The sequence below is a fragment of the Pezoporus occidentalis genome, unplaced genomic scaffold, assembly GCF_034315485.1.
Source record: "Pezoporus occidentalis ecotype Australia unplaced genomic scaffold, CSIRO_AGI_Poc_V1 ctg89, whole genome shotgun sequence".
Lineage (NCBI taxonomy): Eukaryota > Metazoa > Chordata > Aves > Psittaciformes > Psittacidae > Pezoporus > Pezoporus occidentalis.
The window spans coordinates 2,671,507-2,696,502 of NW_026916253.1; the positions used below are offsets into that span (position 1 = coordinate 2,671,507).

The 24,996-nt window shown below is 40.2% G+C and overlaps 2 protein-coding genes across 7 annotated transcripts in view; one reads left to right on the forward strand and one right to left on the reverse strand.

Annotated features, from left to right (window-relative positions):
• Positions 1–24,996, reverse strand: part of ANKRD27 (ankyrin repeat domain 27) — a 56,333-nt gene that overhangs the window by 25,577 nt on the left and 5,760 nt on the right. The window contains exons 1-12 of one of the 6 annotated variants that reach the window (XM_062604891.1): positions 18,363–18,482; positions 7,755–7,885; positions 6,443–6,553; positions 5,300–5,456; positions 3,967–4,121; positions 3,611–3,670; positions 3,466–3,519; positions 3,317–3,382; positions 3,163–3,239; positions 2,684–2,805; positions 1,495–1,573; positions 531–663 (exon numbers count right to left, since the gene is read on the reverse strand). In XM_062604891.1, coding sequence (XP_062460875.1) covers positions 531–663; positions 1,495–1,573; positions 2,684–2,805; positions 3,163–3,239; positions 3,317–3,382; positions 3,466–3,519; positions 3,611–3,670; positions 3,967–4,121; positions 5,300–5,456; positions 6,443–6,553; positions 7,755–7,856 — 1,116 coding nt within the window. In that variant the 5' untranslated portion in view covers positions 7,857–7,885; positions 18,363–18,482. Of the gene's footprint in view, positions 1–530; positions 664–1,494; positions 1,574–2,683; positions 2,806–3,162; positions 3,240–3,316; positions 3,383–3,465; positions 3,520–3,610; positions 3,671–3,966; positions 4,122–5,299; positions 5,457–6,442; positions 6,554–7,754; positions 7,886–8,373; positions 10,111–18,271; positions 18,483–24,996 lie in introns of those variants that run through there. The other 5 variants (XM_062604890.1, XM_062604893.1, XM_062604889.1 and 2 more) reach the window with 5 other exon arrangements.
• RGS9BP (regulator of G protein signaling 9 binding protein) lies at positions 18,474–22,845 on the forward strand. The gene is made up of 2 exons (XM_062604897.1): positions 18,474–18,577; positions 18,691–22,845. The coding sequence occupies exon 2, from the start codon at positions 19,046–19,048 to the stop codon at positions 19,757–19,759; it is 714 nt and encodes a 237-aa protein (XP_062460881.1). The 5' UTR covers positions 18,474–18,577; positions 18,691–19,045; the 3' UTR covers positions 19,760–22,845.

Genomic DNA, 24,996 nt, shown 5'->3' on the forward strand with positions numbered 1-24,996 from the left:
TGCACTCACATCAAATTATCCACTTAGTGCAACACAGTAAGTGCACTGCAAAGACATAGAGGTTTTAGAGTAGGAAGATTTACTGAGTAATTCTAAATTACACTGCTATCTCCATTCTGCTAGCATAGCTATGCTTTTTGAAATTATTAAAGAAAAGCATGTTTAAGCTATGCCTGATCTCAGGTACCACGCTGCTTTTACACGACAGAAAGAGTACAAATGTGAGATAATAAGCTTACAAAAGACTCAGCTGTTGAAAACAGTGCTGTGATGTCTCCTCTACTTACATGAAGAGGCAGACAACATTTAAGTGCTTCCTCAAGGAGCATACCATGAACAGTAATTATTGCTAAATGATTAGGACTTCACAGTAATAACTTAGATTATTTTAGTGTTTGCTTCAGGTATAGTTACCTCAGTTTAGTTTAAGTGCAAAAAAGGAACTCATCTTAGCTGTTTGTACCCCCTGACTGGATTTATGCCTACAAGCTTAACAAACACATATTTGACAGACATTAAGAGCAGCTTACTGTTGATCTGTCAGAGAGGTTGCCTTGTCGTATGTATTCTATTGCAGCCTCAATTGAGGTTAGACAGTATCCCAATTCATCCTTCACTGAGCTGCAAAGCCCGAAGTTCTTTATGTAACTCAAGTTGGCCATCCTGAAATAAAAGTTAGTAAGATACTAGCATTACACACTGCAACTCATCTTCAGCAATCCAGACAGACAATAGGTGTGGGTTAAGAAAAAGCTTCTAGAAAGATTGTTAGGCTAGCAATACAATAGCTGTTCTAAGCTTTGCAGATGGATCAGAATACTACTTATCTCTTAACTTTTAATTGAATAGTTATTAATTAGACATAAAGAATATAAAGGACAGCATAAGAACAGTAGTGAGAGATTATTTCACACATTTCAAACAAGTGAGTATTTCAAGTATTGTAAGTCCCAGTATAAAGTGATAGCTAGAAATTAAGGGAAAAATGCTTGAGATATGGGATATACCAACACTAAAATTCAGTTCAGGTACAGGTGAAACCTGTATAGACATACTTTTACTGATAAGCAAGGAGAGTTAAACATAATGGCACAGGCTAGCAGAAGCCATTAAGCATTCAAGTTTCTCTATATGAAATGTCTTGAAGCTTCATAAAAGGTTTCACAGCTAAAAGTATAGACAAGGAAGGACCAGTCTGTGAAGTCTACATTCACATGCTGATTTTGTAGAGGACATGGCCTTCTGTTACAGTATTTTTTTAGGTGGCAATCAGAACAGCAAGATGCAGCACATTAATTCCTGACAGGTCCTCAATTTGGTCACACCTGTAATACATCTTCACTGTTTGTCCTACTTAAAATAGTTCTCTGCATTATATCAGCCCCTCTTCACCTCCAGTAAGTTCCATCACTACCTATTCAGTAACATTTGCCGCTACTGCAGCATTACACATAAAATATGATCAAGTTCTGTATAGCCAAAATAGTTACATACCAGTTTGGGATTTCTGTTTTTACAAGCAAATACAGCAAAACAGAGAGTAGATCATCGGCACACATGGTTTCCACATTAACTAAAAAAAAGAATTAATATCTAATGTTAGTCATGTCATGGCTCAAATAAACAGCAATACATACAAACGGGGTTCCACCTCCCTAGAACAAGGGCCAGTTCTATTAGTAGAATGCACTGAGCAACCAAGGCAGCCTTTCAAATGTTCTCCACCTCCCTCTAAAATAGGTTGCCAGACGCCAAAAAACAAATATAGTTTGCATTGTACAAATTGCAATGTTTGATTAGCATCCCCTCTTTCCTATACACGAAGAGCCAGAGCACTAGCTCCAGATTTCTGAAATTCCTGGAGGAATAAAAATAAATTAAAAAAAATCCAAAAAATACACCACCCCCACTCCCCAAAAAAAAAACACCAACCACACACCCCACACATAAAAACACCACCAAAAAAACCCTACCCTCAAAGTTGATACACTTCTCTAGGAAGACTCCTGGGTCATGGAAAAAGGAAAAGATGATGTAGGGAAAGCCTAAGTTTGTTGTACTACTCCATTTGCTTAGTGGAAGTATCTTCTCTCTCCAGACTAGATAAAATACCAGATTAAGAGGGCCATGCTTTCCTATCACAGAATAATTTCTGTAATCTATGGTAGCACTTTGAATGCAGCATATAGAAAGTCTGTTGTCCCCTACCAGCACTGCATTTTGCAAAAAATGCATCCGACAAGCATCCGTTTCAAGATTACCAAGAAGCATGGACAAGCAGGCAAGAATGATGAAGCAGCAATCAGTGGCGTTTAAAATGGATCACCCTCAATTCTTATGCATGAGAAAAAATCCTACCACATGCAAAAAGCTTGCATGCTCTAAGGAAAAAAAAATATTATATATATATAATATTTATATATATATTATATATATATATAATAGCTTATATATATATATAAGCTAACCAAGTACCTCTCCTCACCCAATGAGAAACACAGAAGTACAGAAGTATCTATCTTGTCTCTGTTTTGCTTTGTTTAGAGATCTGCAAGGCACACCCCAGCCTAATTGTGTTTAGTCCACAAATGCTATTCAAACAGCTGTTTATATAGCAAAGTGCTTTGTGCATATGAGTTAAGAAAAGGTTTTAAATTAAATTATTAATTCACTAATTACTAACCTCTTTGGCTAGGAGATTGCATAATAATTTGTACCACCTTTTGTAGACAAAGTAGTTTCTGCTGAGGGGAAGTACATTTGTTTAATTGACTCAGTTCTTGCTTTGCACGTGGTATATTAAAGCTACAAAATAATTTGAAATAAATGGTTAGCATACAGAGCTCCTGTGCAGGGTGTTCAAAACCAAAGTTTTAACTTATTCAGAGCTGAAATGAAGAACTGTATTAAAGTATTTCCATCTATACTCCAAGTACACTTGCATTTCTGTACCCTGTAGATGCAGAGGGAAGCATGAAAACATAAAAGCAAAGGAAATAACCAGGAATACAAAGACTGTCCTAAAATGACACTTTTTTTACTTTTCCATCTCAAATGAATGAAGTATAAGTAAGACTTGCTATTGTCTGAAGGCAGACGCTTTTTGGATGTCTTGACAGGATCCCAGTGACTCCTCAAAGAATCCACAATCATTTCTCTCACCTGAACTCCGGCTTCACTCCGATGTCTTTTTGCTGCAGGTCTTGAAAGCTCCTTGTAATTTTGTTAAATGCAGCATCCTAAGCAACAGAAAGGCAACAGTTTTTAAAATGCATTAGATTAGTTACATTAATCTTCACAAATCAAGCAAACTTACCTCACTTGCCTCTATAGTCCCCACATATTTAAAGACTAGATCATATATTGCATGGTGGATATACATCTGCAGAAAAAACAGTACTTTAGGCATGAAGGGAAGAGTTAAAAACAGCTTCTTAATTGTTTTCCTTCATTTCAGATGCTTACTTCAACAGCTTGTTTAATCAGATTCATCTGCTCTTCTTGCTTTGCAAGCACCTTCTAGAGAAAGAAAGCCATACAAACACAAAGTTAGATAATTTATTGCTTAAGTAACACTACATACTATGTATTTACTGCAGTAAGTGTTTACCAAGTGAGAATCTCTCAAAAGCTGCTGGAGACATTTGGTATAAAGTGCGCTGACAGAATCCTGGGGAGAGAGGAAAAGAAGCAGTCAGATTCAGGTTAATCTGACTTGCAGCAACAAAGCAGGCAAATAAGCAAAAGAAGCAGTCTTTCCTGCCTTAGAAGTGTGAATTATGGTAAGATTTTCAGCTAGCAAAAACTGCCTTTACCTAGTAGTTAAGATGCAGTAATTTGCAAGTAACTGTTTCTCCCTTCCCACTAGCTCTCAACTCTAGCTCACTTTGATACAGAAAATAAGAAAGACACCCAAAGCAGTGAATTATGTTTAGCAAATTAAATATCAAGAAGCAAGATACTGACTATGTAGTGGCGGAGACTTTTTCTTTCATGTTCTTTAAACGTTCTATGGAAAGATCCTATGTATTTATCAAATCTCTCACAGTGCCTTCCCAAGAATTCTCTAACATCTTCAATACTTTTAAGAGAAAAGGAGTTTGACAAAACTGTAGATTCACCTAGAATGAAAGCCAAGAATTAACATGTAGGCTTAATACACATGCATGGTAAAGTACTTTCTGTCCCAACATACAGAGCCAACTTGCATGCAATGAAACACTAATTCACCTTACTACACCTTTAACTGAAGGCACCGCTCTAATTAAAAGAATTTAATGCATCACATTTAGAGTAGGCTCTCTTGCCTTTTATGTCAAATATTTATTCGGAACACCTAAAACTGATTCCATATGCTTTTTTACAATGGGGTAATTTATTGCCACATACACAACCCAATCTGAGCATGAGTCAAGCCTGAATGCAGAGGAAAAGTACATTATGGAAATGACTGAATGCCCATGTAGGAAGTCAGTCTGCTGTAACTGAGCTGTAAGAAATCCTATCTTGGATTTTCACATAATATATTCTTTATTAAGAAATGCTGTCTCTGAATGGGAGAGCAAAGTTGCTTCATGTAAACATTACACCAAATCCATTTTCCTTCTGAATAAGACAATTGGATCCCTCACTTAAAATTCATACGGCTTCTCCAGAAATTTTTTTCTAGGCAAGTCTTTCATTTGCAGTCAAAGGCAGGCAACTAATAACAGGCTTAGATCTCATTCATTCCAAATTACTTCTGGAATTACAAATTATCTCGCTTCTGAAGGACTGCTAAACAAGTACATTAAGTAATGGCCAAATATAGAATGCCAAAAAATTTTTTTTAGATTTAGATTAATATTTATAGAATTGAAGCATGTATGTATGCAGACCAGAACCACAAGAACTGTTATATAAATGTGCTACACAGCCTCTAACCACTGATGAAGCGATCATGGAAGAATTTACCTCTCCATTTTCTTGTGCATCCACCTTGCATTTCAAGATGCAGCATCTCAAGACACATGTCACATGGAAGACTAAACCCCTTTAAGCAAACAAAACTAAAAAGAGCATTGCTAAGGAAATCATGCTGGATCACATATTCCACAGATGACTTTTAGTGCTGAGTGGGGCATAGACCCTACAGAATTAAGTTTGCCTGGAAGCAACTTAATATTTCTCTCCAGGAGGCTAATAAATGCCAACAGCTTTCAACCAAGCCAAAGTTTTCCAGAATGAAGTTAAGTGTATCAAACATACTAATTTGCTCACTGTGCAAACAAGACCACCAAGTTAACACTTCAGTACATACTTGAGCTTTCTGTTTTTTCCAATGGATGAGCTATGCACAATATACTAAAGCTTTCTTCTTTGTCATTGTAAAATGTTTCCTCAAAAAGAACAGGTACCGAGAGACTGTACTTAAAACCAGTTCCTAAAATGATGAGTTTTCCTTGTATGAATATCTCCTGAAACAAAACAGAAACCAGATCCAAATGTAGAATTCCACCAGAAGAAAGTTATAATTTGTCTTCTGCATTGCAGTTACATTTCGGGGGGGGGGGGGGGGGAGGGGGGAGAGAATCTTGCAAGAAAAAGAAGCTCCAGATTGAAGAGATTTCATATTCTCATGCTCTGCAGACACTGAAACAAAGACTCCTTTAGTCTACAATGGCTAAACCTTACTCATACCTACTTTCTTCACAAGTCTGCTACTAGAGGAGGTTTCAGAGTTTGCAGATTTTTACAACACTTTTAGTAGAAGGGAAGGGACCTTGAAAAAGAACTCAGAATTGGGGACTAAGTCCAGCTTCAGAAAAATACTACCCATCTTGTCTACATTTCTCCAGCTCAGCTTTAACTTCTCAAGCAACTCCAGTAAGGACACCTGCAGTAGGAAGATCTAGATGATAGCCTGCAAACGGGTGCAACGTCTCAGACTGCACTGAAAAAAGTGATCCCATGCAGTGCTACAACTGGTTATTATGGCTTGCTGCTACATTAATCTCTGCTTATTGAACTGAATACATCAGACCTCAGATACAACTCAATACCATCGTTTTGTCCGCATCTGCAAAAATAGGCAGCCTATTTGCCTGAAACTCAGAAACAGTGATACTAAGTGATAAAGTGATCTAAGTGTTAAAGGCCCTTGTGCCACATACCTGAATACCTAACGGCCACAGAACACAAACTGACAAACTGGAACAGTAAGCAGAAACAAGAGGCAGTGTTACCATCTAAACAGGACAACTATTCTTGTGTACATGCCAAAACGCAGCTTTTCCTAGAAAGCAGTACCTCCCTGAGAACTTAGGCTTAGATGGGCAACATACTGCTTTCATGAGTTAGCTTTAACTCCTAGCTACCTCTGCTCACACTATCCATCACCAACGGCAGTGAATCATTTATTTTACTGTCCCCAGGCTACATTCAGACATCAAAACAGAAATACCTTTCCATTTAAGGTTTGAAAATTGTCTTCTAGCGGCTTCAGAACATAAGATTCAAACTGGCAGGTAGACAGACTGTTGCTTGAAAGGCTTCCTTGGCATGGAACTAACACCTAAAAAAAAAAAAAGGTTAGACCACGTGTTACAAAGAAATGCCACGTAACACCAGCTAAACACCAACAGCTTTTTCCTTTCAGAGGCAAGCAATTAAATCTGGCTTATAAACAATTACCAGCAAATATAAGCACTTCTTTTTAAGTAATAAAAAGGAAAGGTAGTTGATAGACACACACAATCTGGTGGTTAACCTAGCAGTTTCATTTAGTGACTTAACTGAAAAAGGACGATACATGTAACTGAAGCAAGCAATAGTAAGAGCAGATGAAATCTTAAATTACAGCACCAGTCACCTGGATGACTTAAAATAAGGTAGTTAGCAAAAGTGAAGTACATTTTCAAGCTAAAATGAAATTCCATCATAATGAAGAAAACAAAAATTAAGATAAGAAGCATCTTGGCTTTACTGCACACCAACAGATTGGCAGTTCGTGAAAAATCCTTAATCAGAAAGCAACACATTATGACTACATAAACACTGTACACACAGTGAAGAGACATGTTTCATTCTCAAGAGAAGCACGAATCAAGTAGTGCTTTCACTACTCAGCAGCTTTCAGAAATAGTGAAGTGCTAGACCATAGACAGAACTGGTCAACAGATTGTAGCATTTCAGCTGATCACATCACCATGTCAAGTAATACACAAGTGAAAGAACACCATGTTAAGTAATACACCAGTGAAAGAACCCTGTGTAATTTCGGGCTTAATTTTATAATCAGGTAACAATGACCTCCACGTTACATGGAGTCTCCACACGCTTAATTCTGAATGAAGATTAACTGCAGAGTACCCAGATTAGAAATCTTAAGGGTGGAGCTTTTATTCCGGCTCAGTTTCATGGCTGTATTTTGCTATATAAAACGCTGTCAAAAATGAGTGATTGCCTGTCCACCAGGAATTTCAAAAGGTCAATATCATTTTAAGTTACAAATGAAAGATATGCAACTTTAGTTCACAGCAAAGAAAATGAGCTTCCTGTAGTTCAGGAACAACACCAACTTTGACCTTTTATTACCATGCAATATATCAAGACATCCATATTAGTAAATAACAAGCAACTTAAAAGTTGCTCTACCTCACTTCCCAGTTTTGTAGGCTTTCACTGATCTTTACATGTGTCATAGCAGGCATATGATTTTAATTCCTATGGCTGCTATTTAACATCAGCCTTTAAATCTACTGATTTATACTTACAATACCACGGAATTCTGCAACTTTGCTGAATAGATCAGGACGTTGCTTCTGAATGGCTAAATAAAATGGATTTTTCAAGATATCTTCATCATACATTGCCATATAGACTTCAGATATTCCAAGGAGATTTTCTAAAATATACATGAAGAATGGTTAGCATGTCATACATACTATCTGTTAAAACATACTATTTATGAATACCTAGAGGGCAGTTCAATTTCCCTTGTTTAAAAGCAAAAAGGAGGTTCAGGTCTCAAGCAAACAGTCAATGGTATGCTTAACTAATAAGACACTCAGAAGTTATTCAGATATATTATTTTCCATGAATATGCATTTCCAATTACATAGTTATCCTCATAGTATCTCCTTGAGCCTTCCAATTGTTGGAGTCTAACAATGCATGATACGGTTGCACTAAACTTGAAAGAATTTAGGATTACATTGCTACCATTTTGATAGAGAAGCTAACTTGCACTGTCAAGATCTAAAACAAGCCAAGAGACACAAACTAACATCTTCTTTACAGGAGACTCTACTGCATCACAGGACATTGATGCTTTTGTAGTACACTCATGTAAGTCTTAAGACTCACCTGTGTAAGGATTACTAACTTACATACCTCAGTGAGACACCCAGATAGTTTAACAGGAACTCTTGTGTAATGCAATCCTCAACTTTCCAGGGAAAGTTATAGGAGAGAGGTACACCGAGAAGGTATAAATATCCATGTCATAATTAAAATGCCACTGTTAAATGCATCATCTGTGGTAATCTCTGCTCACACAGAAAAATTTTTGAATGGTCTGAGATAGGGCTGATGCATAACATTTGGCAAAACAGAGAGCAAAATAGCGACTGCAAACAGAAAACTCAACTTGTAAGCATTGGAAAAGCTATCACTAGGTATGTCACAGGGAAAAGATGATCTCTAGACCCTCGACTGCTTGCTTCCTCAGAATTAATCCAAGACACAACAGAAGGAAAAACCCAAATAGGTACCTCCTGGAATAACTAATTATTTTATTCAGAATAATTGAGATTAACAGGCTTACAAGTGTTTAAGTAATTCTTTTGTTCCGTGTCTTTCCCCCTTATCCAGCTTCCCTTAGGAATCAACATGAGTTGCATATCCTCATGCAATTTTTGCTGTACACCGCAGGAAAGGGTGAGAACAACAGCAGGACTTTCAGCAAGCCATCCTTACACAATCAGCACCCTCTTGTTTTCCTAAATATAGAATTATACCTAGCACATTATTTACTCAGTGCGAGCTCCTTACACTTGTTCTGTAGTATTTTAATATCTTACTACTTAATGCTGTACTGGTGCTAAAAAATGCCTTTCTCTGTAGATCATGGAAGAGACGCGAAACCACTGTACGGCAGTTTAAGAGTGGAATAACATACACCCAACTTCTACAGATTTTTAGATAGCCTTTGAGTTTCAGCTATACCATTAACTGATCTACAGTCTGTTAACTGATTTGCTCTCCATTCCCTCCTTATAACTAGGCACAAGGAGAACTCTGTAAGGGAGCTAAACACAAAATGATCAGTTAAAGTTACAAGCAATTTCCACTATGAGGTGGTCACCAGTTACAACTTGGGCAACCTTACCCTGAACCACTCAAGTTTGGCAGAAGCAGATAACTGCCTCAAGCAGAGTACTTCTCTCAAGTTCCAGATAAAATGGTGCATCCACTTACAAGATTTCTTTTTGGCTGTGAACTGAGAGAGGGTAGAGTTAGATATTAGGAGGAAATTCTTTCCTGTGAGGGCAGTGAGGCGCTGGCACAGGCTGGCCTTAGAAGCTGTGGCTGCCCCATCCCTGGAAGTGTTCAAGGCCAGGTTGGGTGGGGCTTGGAGCGACCTGCTCTAGTGGAAGATGTCCCTGACCATGGCAGGGGGTTGGAACTGGATGAGCTCTAAGGCCCCTTCCAACCCAAACCAATCTGTGATTCTATGATCTGCCCTACCGCAGTGCCCAAGCAGACAGCATGATCACCAATAATTCCACAGCTGATGACTGCTATAAACATTTCCTGGCAGGCAGCTGCAATCCAAGTTCAAGCTGTGAGCCTCCTCAGCCTGTGGTGGGGGATAGGAGAAAAGTCAACACCAGCCCAGGGGCACATCTGCTGGAAGAACAGGTTTCTCAGTTATTCCTAGAACATCAGGGCTAAGACAGACCTTAGTAAGCAGGATTATTTAGCTACAAATAAAAACGCCTGCTGAACAGCTGGCTAGGCAGCAATTCCAAGTAAAATCTTAAATGACTGCAGCTTACAGTCTAAACATGAATCAGTGATGATTTATACATAATAAGTACTCTACATACACACATGTGCAGCCTGCAAGAGTCTGACACAGCAAGACTTACTTTGGAGTCCTACATCCTTTTCTGTGTGCTACACTTCAGAGGAAATGAACTGAGCAAGGAGAATCAGAAGTGAGAAAGGCAAGAAAGCCCTAGAAGCAGGATCCAAACTTGAAATGCACTGATATTGTTCACACTGAAGAAACTGCATGAAACAGGTCAGATTTTTTTCCCCAAGCACTTAGTGAAGGGTTGAAGATTTTTCTATATCTGTAGAAGAAATAGGCCTTAGCTGAAGAAAACAGGAATACCTTTCAAAAGAGAACATAAAAAACACATTTTAGATTGCTTAGCAGGGCTATCAAGTCTCTCATGTTATAAATAAGAACCTGTTAAACAAATCTCTACTAGAGGAGATAATAGACTCCTAGTAAAGCTAGGAGGCTAGTTTATATGGTCTCTTAAGGCATTTTCCAAAAGAAGGGGTTTTTATTGTAGTTGTCCCATTGAGGCATCATCATCTGCCTTTTTCTTTGGTGAATTCATGTTCAGTATCTGGTCAAGCAGTAGATGAGACTGTCACTTCAAGAGAAAGATGGAGAAGGTATCAGCGTACTGTGTACTGTGTCAAGGAAAAGAGCACATTGACACAAGACACATTGAAACAATAATCAAGCATCATACTGCAGAGACAACCTCAGTGCACAAGTGCTTCCAATTGCTGTTACTGTACTACTCTCAGTTTAACAAAGGTAAGTCCAGGAAGTTCTTCCTTAATAGAAAGGGAAAGAAAATAACATATTCCACAAAAAAAAAAAATCCTCATCTGGAAACCCATAGCTGACCATCAGAAAGAAATAAACAACAGATAAGCTTTGTCCAGAAAGGAATTAAAAACATTTCATTCACTGGCAAAACAGGTAGAGATATTTATGGGACGAGGAGAGCTCCCAGAGAAAACCTCAGCTTATGAAGCTTACTGTCTATACAACTGATGTAGCTCTAAAATCATTACCTGTGCCTGGAAAAACAAACAAACAAACAAACAAAAACAACAAAAAACCAAACCCACACAAGCAATTACAGTACATTAAGAATCATTTCAGTTGACAGATCATGACAGAAAGAGCTTGAAATTGTCATATTCAGTTCCTAGTTCATGAGCTGCATACCATGAATAACTAGTTTAAAATACTTAGTAACACCCGTGTAGATGATTTTATTACAGAACTACTAACAGGGTTGAATCACACTTGAGAGCACTGTATTCAAACACTGAATTCTGGCATTTTTCCTACTCTAATGCAACTAAGATGCCATCGACATGCTGTACCCCAATAAGGAAACTAAAACTTCTAGTTCACCTACCTCGAGCAGAAGCAGATTGCAAACTCTTAACAGTTCATCACATCCATGCTCCTATACAGCAGGAAGTCACCACCACTAGCCAAATTAGTACTATTCTGAGAATCATAGTTCTGCATATCCTTCCCTTTTCTCTCCCAGCCTTGCATCTGCTCAGCACAACATTAGCTGTTAGCTACCCTGTCTGATTAAAATGTGGGTATGAAAAAGAAAGGGTAGAATACTTATTAACTGAAACAGTTACCATATTTGCTTGGACAACCTTCACCTGTCCACAGCATTCTTCAGAGAGTCAGAAATGTGGATGTATAAGCCATCCACAATTCAAGCAATTACAGAAAAAAAAAAGGAATTTATATTAAACTTAAATAGATTAAGTCTACAGAGTATAGAGTACATTTGAGATTCCCCAAATTTTGGCTTAGCCATTTTTGAGATTAAGTCAATTTCTACTCCAAGCATTAAATGCATCTGAAAACAACGGCTAATGCATTGCTGTAATTCTAGGAACACATTACAATACTCCATAGAGAGTTTGCTGGCAGAACACAACATCCAATTTCAACCTAATTTATCCAGGGGGAGGGGGGAGGGTAAGAGCACCAGGGAATAGACTTACTTTTCTAGTTGCACCTCAGACAGCTTTAGACTTACTAACACTAAGAAAGCAGGAAATGTACAAAGCCTTACATACATTACCAGAACTGTTTAATGCTCAACAGAAAAAACACTAAAAATTGTCATAAGCCACATTTCCTATGATGTTTATTAAATTCTAGCATGCTGAGCTGTAAAGCAATACACAAGTACTAGAGTCACATAAAATGTTTAAATGGAATCACTTAAGGGTGTGACTTCATGCCTGTGAACACAGAAATAGCTGAAATTGATGGAAAAACAAAAGCTAGCTGATCAGATAATCTAATAAGCATTATGTTACTGTTTAAAAAAACTACAATCATAACCTTAAAACAGACAAATCACTTCTAGATTAAGAGCAGAGTGATAATTCTAATGATACAACTAGTGGTAACAAGGGACAGCTGAAGATAAAAACATACCATGGGATCTAGGCACATCACTGTTCTCTACAAAACACTGGAAATGAAGTCTTAAGACCTTTACTACTGAAAACAATGAGTAGGACTTAACTATGACAGTTTATTGTTATTGATGGAGTGTTCCTCTAGAGATAGCCAAGTGAGGTATCTTTCACAGACCTATTAGGTTTCAGTTCCTTTTAAGAAGGATTTTGAAATTCAGACAAACAGACATTAAAGCAATGATGTCATCACATTTGCATTGCTAGTTGGCAGTTACATCATGTCCACATTCAAGTCATTCAACTATTTACTCAGTTCTTAGGCACATAGTCTTCTGAATGTCCTGCTAAACAACTACTAAAGAACTAACAAAATATACTGCAGAGAAGATGCCTTTCATAACAGCATTAGGGATTCTAATATACAAACATCTACATACAAAATTCTAATATACAAACACTTAATATTCAGTGTTGGACAGTGTAAGATTCTGTTTTCACCAAGGCATTTTAATAATACTTTGGCAGAACAAAGACAGTAATACAGCTACCAAAGTTGGTAAAAATTGTTAGCCTGGCTCAGTAACCTGAAATCTTCCCAGGAGAGCACGTTAGGCTATTACACTGGAATGCTAACATCAGGTATGTCAGTGTCCTCTCCACATAGGTCCAGCTACAAAGAAGCAGAATGCCATTTCTCCAGATCCATTAGCAGGTCATGCTCAAGAAACATAAACTCACCGAATTTTACTTGCATAACAACACTGTGAAGTTCCACTCCTCCTTAGTTTCTCACAACAAAGCCAAGTTCATCTTAGCTTGCACATTTTACAAAAGTAAACAACTAAGGCTTAGTAAACCTGTAATTCAAATACCACTTGCTGAAATGCTCAGAATCATGAGAAAAATCAGAGCAAGCAGCAACTCAACGACAGTAATAGTAGATTTAGCTCAGAGTAGCAGACATATGATAAAATTTGCATGTGTATTTATCACATTAGCAAACTGCAGAGCTCTGCAGAAGAAGAGGAAGCAATTGTTCCCCAGTTGTAGTTAACTTGAAAGCACTTCTGAAAAACAAATAAATTTTTCTTTCTTTTTAAGAGCATCACTTTTTAACAAAAACAGCCAAAGCTAAGCATAATCTTAAAGCACTCTGCAAAAAGGAATTTAACCGTGTAATTTAACTAGTCTCAGCCCAAATAAAAATCTAGTTGTTACTTCAGCCACTGCTGTACCTGCACAATTATTCTTCATTTACTCTACTTCTGGGCACAGGTTACAACCCTCAAACCAGCACTCACCTCAAAAGAACCCTTCACTGTTTCTGAGCACACAAGAACCTTTACTCACTCCCTAAAGGATGAACACTGAGCACTATATGAAAAAGTCAAGATGTTCCCATGCACCCTGTTCACTGCAAGGGAGCAAAGGAGGAAACCATCTATTCCTACCCCTTTCAGATTGAGCTTGTATTGATTTCTGTGAGACTGAATTATGTCAGAGCAACACCTCTGAATTATCAGATTACAGAGCAGTGAATCTGCAATCAGCCTAAGGCTTTCCAGCAAGCAGAGAAAAGCTAAGTTTTATGATCCCAAAACATCAGTCTGACAGCAATATAACAGGGTCTGGAAAGGGTCAGCAGCATTCCAGGAAGATGCTCATTTCTCCCAGCCCCTCCCCTTCAGGCACACATTTCTTCCAGTGGGGTTAAGAGATGGCACAGGATCTCATAATTTTGGTTTTGTCTCTGGGCAACATCCCCCAAGCCCTTTTTAGACCTAGCAAGTCCAGCCCTCCTACCACTGCTCCCACCCTTCTCAGACAATGACCCCCAGGGACTTTACAGCACCTACGAGCAACAGGGGAGTACAGGCAGATCGGTTTGTATCAAGTCCTCATACAGCTTTTTTGTTATGACCCCTCACCACCACCTCGTAAGCTCCAAAACCAAGCCCATTCTTAAGAAGTAGTAAGACGTTTCAGATTTTGTACTTTTTAGAATGAGGATGGTAGAATATCAAAACAGGTTGCTCAGAGAGGTGGTGGATGCTCTACCCCTGGAAACATCCAAGGCCTGGATGTAGTTCTGGGCAACCTGATCTAGTTGAACATGTCCCTGCTCATTGCAGGGGTGTTAGACTAGATGACCTCTGAAGGTCTCTTCCAACCAAAACTGTTCTATGATTCTATTGTAACAGTGTATTATCACCAGAGTTTGCTGTGGATGCATTCTTATCTCAGATGTGACGGTAAAGAACATACTATCTTGACTCTCCAGTCACCTGTTTCTTTCCTCCACAGAAATTACACTTTGATATGAGTGCCTCACTCGCCAACAGGCAAGCTTCCCACTTTTATCCAGTCACTTCCATTGATTTTTTTGAGATAATCTTGTCTGTAGCCAAGTATTAGGAACAAGCTGCATTCTCCTCTTCACAACAGAGACTAGATCCCAAATTCTCACAGCTTTAGAAATCCACTGGAATAGCTGGATTTCTTTGCATTCTTTTACTTACCGCTTTTAAAGCTCCATTAAATTCTGAGATAAGGAATCCTGAGCTAATCACAAGCAAGCCCTGGAACTGAGTGCAGAGTGCTGGTCAGTGAACCACAAACAGTTACAAGGAACATTTACAGTAAAACATTAACAAAGTTCCCAGGACAGCTGCTCAAACAAGGATGTTTCCTCCAAATATTAGTAAGCTGTATTTAAGGCCACCTGCTCAGGCTTGCAGGGGTGTCAGCACAGGTACTTCTTTGGATGGGGAGGAAAACTAAGGAGCTGAAATACAAGGATTAAAAATATTTTACGTAAGCCAGTTTTCTGATTCTTAGCTACTGAGGCGAAACAGCAGTGTAATTCCCCAGCCTGTGTATTGAGGGTGCTGTGGGTCTGAACATGGTACTGCCAAGACATGGGTCACAGTAGGTACCACCATTTCTTGACTACAGAGCTAGACAACCCCTGCTCACAGCAAACCACATAAGGTTGGTATCAGTTCCAAGACTAGCAGCAAGTCTGTAAAGAAACCAGTATGTGGGGTCAGACCCAGCATAGGCCACCCGCAGAAATACAGGGGAACTGAAGCCAGCAACCCTGAACCTTAGTCCAGATTGTCCTTAGACCAGACAACTGGACAGGAATGTAGTCCATTCTCTGTATACCTGAATAGGATAACCAAGTCCATGCAGGCCAGCTCTAAGACTTACAGTAAGATAAACATCAGGTCATTACGAAAATATCTAGAAAAGAGAAACAGTGTAAAATTACACTAGTTCCCTCCTCTAAGGAGCAGAGCAAGGGTAAGGAAAGCTGAAACACAATTCAGCAGGTAAGTTCTTCTAACTAGCAAAATAAATTATTTTAACCACCACTACTGTTTCAAAGCTACATAATGCACCATACACCAGCCTCAGGTAATTAAAAGCTTTCTGGCAGTAAATACCCTCACACAGACATAGCAGTCTAACAGTCTTCCATTATATAAATTAAGATTCGTCCCATGGATCAAGCCACTTTATTAACAAAATGCTTAGCAGAAAGCAAGTCACAGAATAGTTATGGGAGGAAGTTATATAGAGTTATCTGGGTGAGGGAAGGGCTCAAAGTCATGTTTCATTTTCACTGTACCCCATCCTTATTTTCCCCACTCATTTCACAGTGGCTTCAAGCTTTCCCAGGCTACAGCATTCCACAGACTGAATTCTTATAGAAGCTTCCTCCAGAAGTAAGCCACCAGGCAAGGCTCATCAACCACTTAAACAAAACAGACTTGTATTCACTTAAAATTCTATTTACAAGTCTATTAAAGATATAGGATTTAAGAAGCAGTGACATTCAAGAACCATCACAATACTTTGCAAACATTTTTAAGGGTACTGAAATAGGAAGACTATGATCATTAACATCAATTGCAAGAAAGTCTTTCCACAGAACCAGGAAACACATCTGTCCCTACTCATCATGCTACACCCCAATTTATTTTTAAGGAGTTTTACACTCCATCCTAACTTCCCAATACAACATTTCAGTTAGCTGGCATTATCTTTGAAGGCAGTATAAAGATCTGGATTTCAGAACACCATGTCTGTCTGACAAATATAACTGATTTTTAAGCGTTTCCACAATCTGCCTGAATTGTATAATTGCATGCAGCTGAACTTAATTTAGAACTAATCTAAATAACAGCCTTTCTTCCCACATGACGCACCTAAAGATGTATTTAGGTATTATCTGATATAGATTACAACTGCTGCCACCCTCAGATTTAAGTAGTCACATGCTCCTGAAACAACACTCCCCCCTTTTCAGCCACTTTCAGAGAAGCAGTTTCAAGATTCTGATGTGCCACAATGAAAAGTAATTTTAGTGATATGTGGCAGACTAAACACAGCTACTATAGTACACACATAAATATGCATCATTTAGTTTGCAATTAGCTTAACACTTAAGTCACACAGGACTCCAGATTCAAACCCAGAGCTAATCCTTTTTCCACCTGACAATGATTAAGCAATTATAAGACTTTACTTACAATGAGGTCAAAATCTTCTGTGTTTCTTTATTCCTATAAGGAAACAGACATTACTGGTTCATATCTAGGCTTCCAACACACAAATCAGGAGAGCTACTCAGTTTACTCTGTAGTAACTTGGCAATCTACAGAAGTTTCTTCCACAGGTGGCAACTTGCAGCAGAAGCTACTTATGGCTTAGAATTAGGGCTAAAATTAAGGCAGAACAACAAAAAAAAAAAAACAGTCAGTAGAGTCCAGGCTACTAAGATCCAAAAGAAACATAGTTTAGAAGACTGTACAGGCTAGGCTCAGCACCAAAAATGCAGTCTGCCTGAACTCTGTTCTTCACAGCAAGTTACCTTGCTCATAGCACACACAGCACTACAATGGTGGCATGATAAGGGAGTCATGCCTCCCTTTCTCATCACAGCATGTCTTCATATTTTTTTCAAGCTACTTTAATATCAGAAAAACACAAACATCAATGCATATGCAGCAGCATATGTTCTGTCAAGCAAGTTCTCTTTCCAGAACTCCACACTGGCAAAGATGCCTCATGTGCTGGAGACAACACAGCTTAGTTTATTCTGTAGCATTCAACACCATCAATTCTGGTCTTCTAGACAGCTCAGATATACATATAAGCATGGCCTACTATCCACCACTAACCATAATATCGTGCTTCAGCACACTCACAAGACTTGTCTATGAGGCATCCTTCGGGTCAGCAAGGAACCGGTGTGTTTCCTACACTGCGATGTTCAATTGCTAACTGCAGGCACTCTCAGTGCGCACCAGCCCTTCCCAAACACCCCGTTACAGAAGGAGGATGCGGTGAGCTCTCTCCCAGCACAGCGCTATGGGGTCTAGTCGGAACCCGACCGCACTGACCCCGCGTACCCAACCTGGCGTTACGTGAAGGGCAACACTACACACAGCACTTTCTGGTGGACGAACGAGACAGAAGGCGGCTGCCGACGAGACCGCAGGTACCGCCCCGTGCCGCCAGGCCAAAGAGCCAGCAAGAGCCGAACACCGCCGCCCCGCCCCGCCGCTCCGTCCCGGGCGCAGGCCGCGGCAGAGCCCCTGCCACAGCACGGCGGGCAGGCCGCAGCCGAGCCTGCCGGTCACGGAGGGGCGGAGAGGCACTCACGCGACCCCCCTGGGGCCTGGCGGCAGCTTCCTAGAGCAGGTCCCGTAACCGGCGCCGCAGGAAGGCGTCCAGTCGCCGGACACCGAGCCGGGGCGTCCGAGGAGGGAGCCCTACTTACACCGACAACATCGCCTCCCTTCCTGCCCAGCCGCGGAGTGCCGCTGTTGGCCCACCTCCCCCAGCCGCTCCGCGCCCCGGCCAAGCCCTACCGGAATCCAGGGCGGGTCCGGCGCGGCGACAGCGCCGCACGAAGCCAATGACCAGGCGCCGACGGGAAACAAGCGTGGAGCCTGGCAGCCGCCGCGGAATTGGAGCTTGGGGTGGGGCGGAGCCTGAGAGGCCTTATAGCGCCGGGCAGAGGCGCGCCCGCAGCAGCGAGCACTCCCCAGGTGGCAGCATGTGACCCCGCAGGCTTCTAGCTGGGGTGGGCTGAACGTGAGTGTCGGCGGCCGGGGACAGCCAGCCTTAGCCAGCCGTCGGCTGTCGCCCTCGAGAGCCTTGCTTTCTTTTGATCTGATTTTTCTCCTCCCTCTTCAGTGTTCGGCGCTTTTCAAAAAGCGGCGCCCGATCTACGGGAGTCCCGTTTCAGCGCGGTGCGGAATGATCCACCTCGCTTCCCCGGCACAGCGGCAGTAGCGGGCTGGGAGCGATGCTGTCTGTCCCTCGGAGCTCCTCGCAGCCAGCCCGAGCTCCCGGAGACGTCGGAGCCGCCTGAGCAGCCGGCGAGGAAGCGAGGCGGGCGAGAGGGTGCTGAATGCAGCGCGACCTGAAGCCACTGCCTGCCATGTGTGCTGGTAGCATCCGCCTTTGGCAGCTCCCTGGTCCCGGTACCGGGTAGTCGGGCGGAGCAGAAGCAGGGCAGACCGGCGCGGAGGCACCCGCCGCCGGGATCATGGTGAAGGAAGAGTGCAAAGCGCTGCTGGACGCGCTCAACAAGGTGACCGCCTGCTACCGGCACATGGTGCTGACCATCGGCGGCACCTCGGACTCTCAGAACCTGCGCGAAGAGCTCAAGAAGACCCGGCAGAAAGCCCAGGAGCTAGCGGTGGCCAACAGGAACAAGCTCACCACGGTCCTGAAGGACAAAACCGTGAGTAAGGAAGATAAAGCTGAGTTCGAGAGGCTATGGGTGATTTTCTCCACGTGCCTAGAGATCCTGGAGATAGACATGAGGAGAGCCCTGGAGCTGGGCCACGAGTTCCCACTGAACGTCCCCAAAAAGCACCTGATCCAAACAGGCATGAGTGGGGGAACCTCTGGCGTGGCTGCCAGGGCCATGAGCGTCCAGAACATGAAATATGAGGCCGAGCACAATATAGACGTGGTGGATTTGAAAGACCTCGAAAATGAGATTAACCAGGTAGGAGAGATGATGTACGAGATGGAAATGAAGGTCAATGTCCCCCAGTGGACAGTAGAGGCTAAGCAAGACCCGGGGGCCGAACTAAAATCCACCATCAGCGTCGGCGCATCTTCTATTGGCATGATCTCCGTGGAGGAAAATAAACCCTTCTGTGATATCAGCAAGGTTCTAGCTGGGATTATTTTCTCTGCAGTGCTCATTATCGCTATTGTCCTGGCTGTGTGTGTGGTGAAACTCTCTTAGGGTGGTGTGGGGCTGACCAGAGTGACCCTGTCAGTCTCTTCCACACCTCACCTTTCATCTCAGAATGGGTCACTTGGATGAGCTGAGAATTTAAACGTAGCACTTTGAAAAACAAAGCAGAACTGCCTCTCAGTATCATAAAATGCACGCTTTGTTTCTTCTTCTTTGAAGAGATGCACATCAGCCTGCAGCATAGGATGATATCTTCATGTGTTGGACTTGTAACGGTTAACTGTGAAGTATCAGGGTATTACCACTGCTGGCTATAGCAGGGATTTGTCTGCTATTAATAGATGGCTATTCGCAGAAGCCTGTATTTTTTGTTCTTCAACAGGCTCTAGTGTTTGCTACTGGTCACTGTTTACAGTATTGGAGAGTAACATGAATTCGGAGGCTAATGCAGGTGTTTTGTAACAAAATGAATATACTAAAGGGGATTTAATCATACACACAAAATATTATTTTGGTGGAGGAAAAGGGGAAGGATGAAAACCTTGAAAAAGCATGTGAACAACCTCTATTTTGGATTTGCTAATAGTTGGAGGGGAGGGGGGGAGGAGGGAGAAAACAGCCTAAGCTGTGTTTGATACCAAACTCTGCTGAATTAGACTGGGTTGTACAAACCCCAGTGCATGGACTGGCATTGCGTACATGAATGACTAATCACTTCCCAATTTTTCCCAGGGAGAAAAATGGGAGAGTTGCGTATTCAGAAAAATCCCAGCAAGAGTTCTCATCCACATGTACCATGAGTTTGTGTTCCCCTACAGAAAGGCAACTGGTTCCAATTTTTCTTTTTGTAGAAGTTAACGGTTTGCATCTCACAATTAACTATGGAAATAGGAGCAATGAATCTGCCCACAGCAGAGGTGGTCATTTTTGAAAATAGATTTTAGAAGAAAAAAAAAAATTTAAAGCAGACCTTTCTATAATGCAGAGGGATCCTCTCTCAGGTTGGCAGGCAGGGATTGATGCCTGTTTATGGACTGTCACATTTCTGCAAGTTCTTGAATTCTTTGCAGAAAACCAGAGATAGATGAAAATGCCTCTCAGTTTCCTGCCTCACTCTTGTCTGATTAACCTGTGAAGCAGGGAGCCTGTAGGACTGGTCCAGCTTGATACATGGCAATTTTGGCAGGTAAATGAAAGAGCATCGTAAAATTTTCCAGTGCTTCCTTATGGAATTGTCTACATTTACATGTAAAGCTGGGGGGACAGACACTAATTTTGCAGACAAGCTTTATGTTTTTGTAAAAGGACCCATGTTTGATGGTGTTTCTTGTGTAACTTTATGGAAATACCTCCTGTTACTGTGAACACACACCACCCGATCAAGAAAGCATGGTTCATACTTTCTAGTGCCATAGGTGTATGAAGCACTCCATGGCCGAATACAAAGGCCCTGTAATATTGGGGATTAGTAATTTATTATTCCTCTGCAGCGATTATTATGGGCACATTATTAAACAGTAGCAACCAGACATGTTTTGTGAAGTTCCTAGACAATAGTCTTGATGCTTGTTAAATAAAATGATGTGGACGACACTCATAAACAGCTAGTATTTTTGAGTTCAGAACTAAACATACTTTGAAAAACTTCAGCAAGCACTTTATTCTTTAAAACTTAAGAGAACTGGATATGGGGAGAAAAAACGTGACAAATTTGAATCCGGTCATTTTGTACGTGGGAAAGAAAATAATAGAGAAAAGACAGTAGGTGGAGGCCTGAATTACAGGCTAGAGACTATCCTTACGCTGAAGGATATTGCAAGTTCTACCCATAAATCCAGCGTAGCTCCATTCTCATGCGAATTCAGTTTTATAAGACGACTCCACGTTCCTTTTTACTGTATTTCACTCCATGTGAAATACATGTATTTCATTTCATAGGATGGGGTTTCTACATAATCAAGGTCCTCAGATCCCTGGCAGCGTTCGAACAAAATCAGGCCTGTACTTATTGGTGCTACTGCTTCAATCTGTCTAGACAAGGTGTAATTGTTGTGTGTTGATTTAAATGGGATCATCTCCTTCACAGTCATCCTGACTAAACAAATTCATGGAAAATACAGCAAAAGCTGCAGGAGAATGTACATATTTGGAGTGCCACTGCTAGTCCTTGAGGATCTGTGGGCATTTGAACTCTGCGCTCTGCTTTTATTTAGTTCAGAGGAAGGTGGTCAGGAAGTTGGACTCTGTTCTGTGCTTCTTGAAAGCTCCATGTTCCTTCTGAAATCAGATTGCTTAACCACATGTTCTGAAAACCCAAGTAATGCAAGTCTGGTTTCTGGTGGATTAGTAAATGGTAACACCTACCCAGTGTTCATTACCATATATCTTGGTGTCCTGAAGTGGGTACAGTGTTTATTCATGGTTAGTTGTGTAGAACCTTTAAGAACAGGTAATCTCATCTTCCAAAGTAAGCTTCAGCAAGTCAGTGAATTGTAAATTTTCAGTCAGTTGCAATTTTTTGAATTTGGATTTTTGGATACAGGACTCAAAGAATTCACATATGTAGCCTATAACTATGTGTCTTGCTTCATTATGAGTATGTAAACATTAGTATTTAAAGGACTGGACCTTGGAAAGATAATGTCCTTTCAAATCTTAAGTCAAAGCTGGCTGCAGATTTATTCATCATTAGTTTGTTCCTAAAAATCTGTATCATCTTATCTTTAGACTATCTAAAATTAATAGATTAAGTAGAATTCTAACAGGATTGGCACTATCTAAATGGATCATGTTCCTGCCACTGATCTCCTACTCTCCTACACTAGATAACAAGTGTACGCTCCATGTGACGGAAGTCAGGCACAACAGCGCACAATGTCAAACCAAGATGAAACCACCACTGCCCAAAAGTACTGATGCTTCTTTCAAATTAAGAAATAAAGCAATGTTGTAGATTTTCAGTCTTCATTTTTTCCAGCCACTGGAATACAACAGGAAGGAGACTGGAAATGCGATTTTTGTCAGCGAAAAATGGGAGGTCAAACTTAAAAATACTCTAAATAGTATAATGACATGCAAACACTCATGCTGATCAATGAATGAGAATGTTACTGTGCTTTCGGTACAAAAGAAAATGGTAATTGCTTCATTTCAGTGTTGTTCTACTTCAGTCCTTTTGTCTTTATTCACAGGATATATGCATTAAATTTGCTGTAAACTAAAATATTCCTGAGTTGAGTTATACTGGTTTTGCCTGTGCACGGATGGTGTTTTCTACACTTTGAATAATTCAAATTTGTTAATGTCACTATTTATTTAACTTAAAGTCTGTTCTTATAAGTTACTTGTTGGCTTGCAGCAGTAATTAAAACCAAACAAAACCTGCAATATTAATACAGCTTGTCAGTAAGCTTTTCTAAACAAAAAATCCTTATTTCAATCACAGGAATAAAAGTAACTCTCATTACAGTTCTCTGTATATAAATGCACCTTTCTCAGGCTCCCACACTTGAATATACTGATATATCTTAATTTTATTCCAAAATTTCCAGTCTATTACCATGAAGTCCCTCTACACTGTTTTGCAGTTTATTAAGAAAATGAACAGAGAACCATAATTAATGTCATTCTCCTTACGTTGCAAATAATGTAACATAAAAACTTCAACATTATGTGAAATAAATTAGTTTCAAAATTCTTCAGGTAAATATGAAAATATTTTTATGTGAATGCAATTATATAAAAACAATGACTGATGTGACTAGTTTTCAGATTAAAAATTAAATGTGTTTATTGCCTGTAGTCTGAAAGGATTCATTATGGGCTTTCTCTTCCTTCTCTTATAGTGTTTAGTATTATGTACATTTTCCGTAAATATCTTGTTTCTAAGTGCTAACGGAACTCCTAGTCAACATATTTACCCTTGACAGATTCTCATTATGTAAAAAGTCATTCAGTAAGACCAGTGGATTACAGGTCTCTAAACGCTTTCTCTCAATACGATTATGTAAGTCTTTTAATGCAGGAAGAGATCTGGACAAAACAGAAGTCTACACATGAGCAGCATTTGCTATGGTAAGCATACAATAACAGTGGGATTAGAAAATTATGTCTTTTGTATAAAACTACCTTGTGTTGAGGGAAGGACAAGAAAAGGAAGGAGATGGATGGATGGATGGATGGATGGATGGATGGATGGATGGATGGATGGATGGAGTAGTAAATATGTCTTCATCATATGTTAGCAAAGCATGCTTTCTGTTAAATACAATAGCTTTTCAAGGTTCAACTATAGCTTCTCTGGAAGAAGGTAGTATTTTATATCCAGTGGGACAAAGAATATAAAATATCCCTGAGTGGAACTCACCACCCATTTTCTGATTAACTCCATACAGAATAAGAGTAAAAATATTTTGATTTGCTACATGTTACTACCAATTTTATAAGACAACCCTTTTCTCTCTCTGTTTCACATTACACATGACTTTCTATTGAAGAAGATGGTCCCACAAGGATGGACCTTGTCATCCATCCTGACAACTTGCTGCTGCAGTTTGAAACAGTGGTGAAACCTGTGAACAGGTGGAAAGTCACATGGCATTTCACCAGCCTGGAGGCTCAGCTGCATCTTTTCATGCAGCCAAGCACAAGCATTTCATGCTGGAAGAAACGTGACTAGAAGCCATGCAGGCAAACACAAATGAAATTACATGATCCCTGAAAATCTCTCACCCACAGAGGCTAGCTAGCAAAAGCAATTTATTGCTCAGTTTCAGTGATTTTGTCATAGTATCTCCTACATTTTCTCTCAGGATCAGAAATTTGACTTCTGAAGCCTCCACAGTGTCAGGTGTGTTGGGTTGGTTTGTTTTGTTTGATTGGACTGTATGTTTTGTTTTATTTACATGGTATTGCATGGCATTATTTATCATATTCTTACTAATAACATCTCTACCAAATTGAACAAAATAATCCTCTAAAAGTCAATTCTAATTTAAGTACAAAGAAATGGAGTGACAATCATACTATAAATGTGTTGGTCTATTATTTTGGTCAGTTTTCCGGTATGTATTAAAACAATCACTGAAGCCTGTGATCAGTCAAGCCTGTCTTCTACAAATAAATGTTCAAAGAACATGTACAGTCAAACTCACTGATGTGTCCCAGCATTAAGAAATTACATAGCCTAAAGCATATCTAAGAAAACCATGAGGGTTTTGTAAGAATGGTAAATGTCGGGTGATGCAGCCACATATAATTGTCCTGAGGAAAAAAAAAAAAAAAAC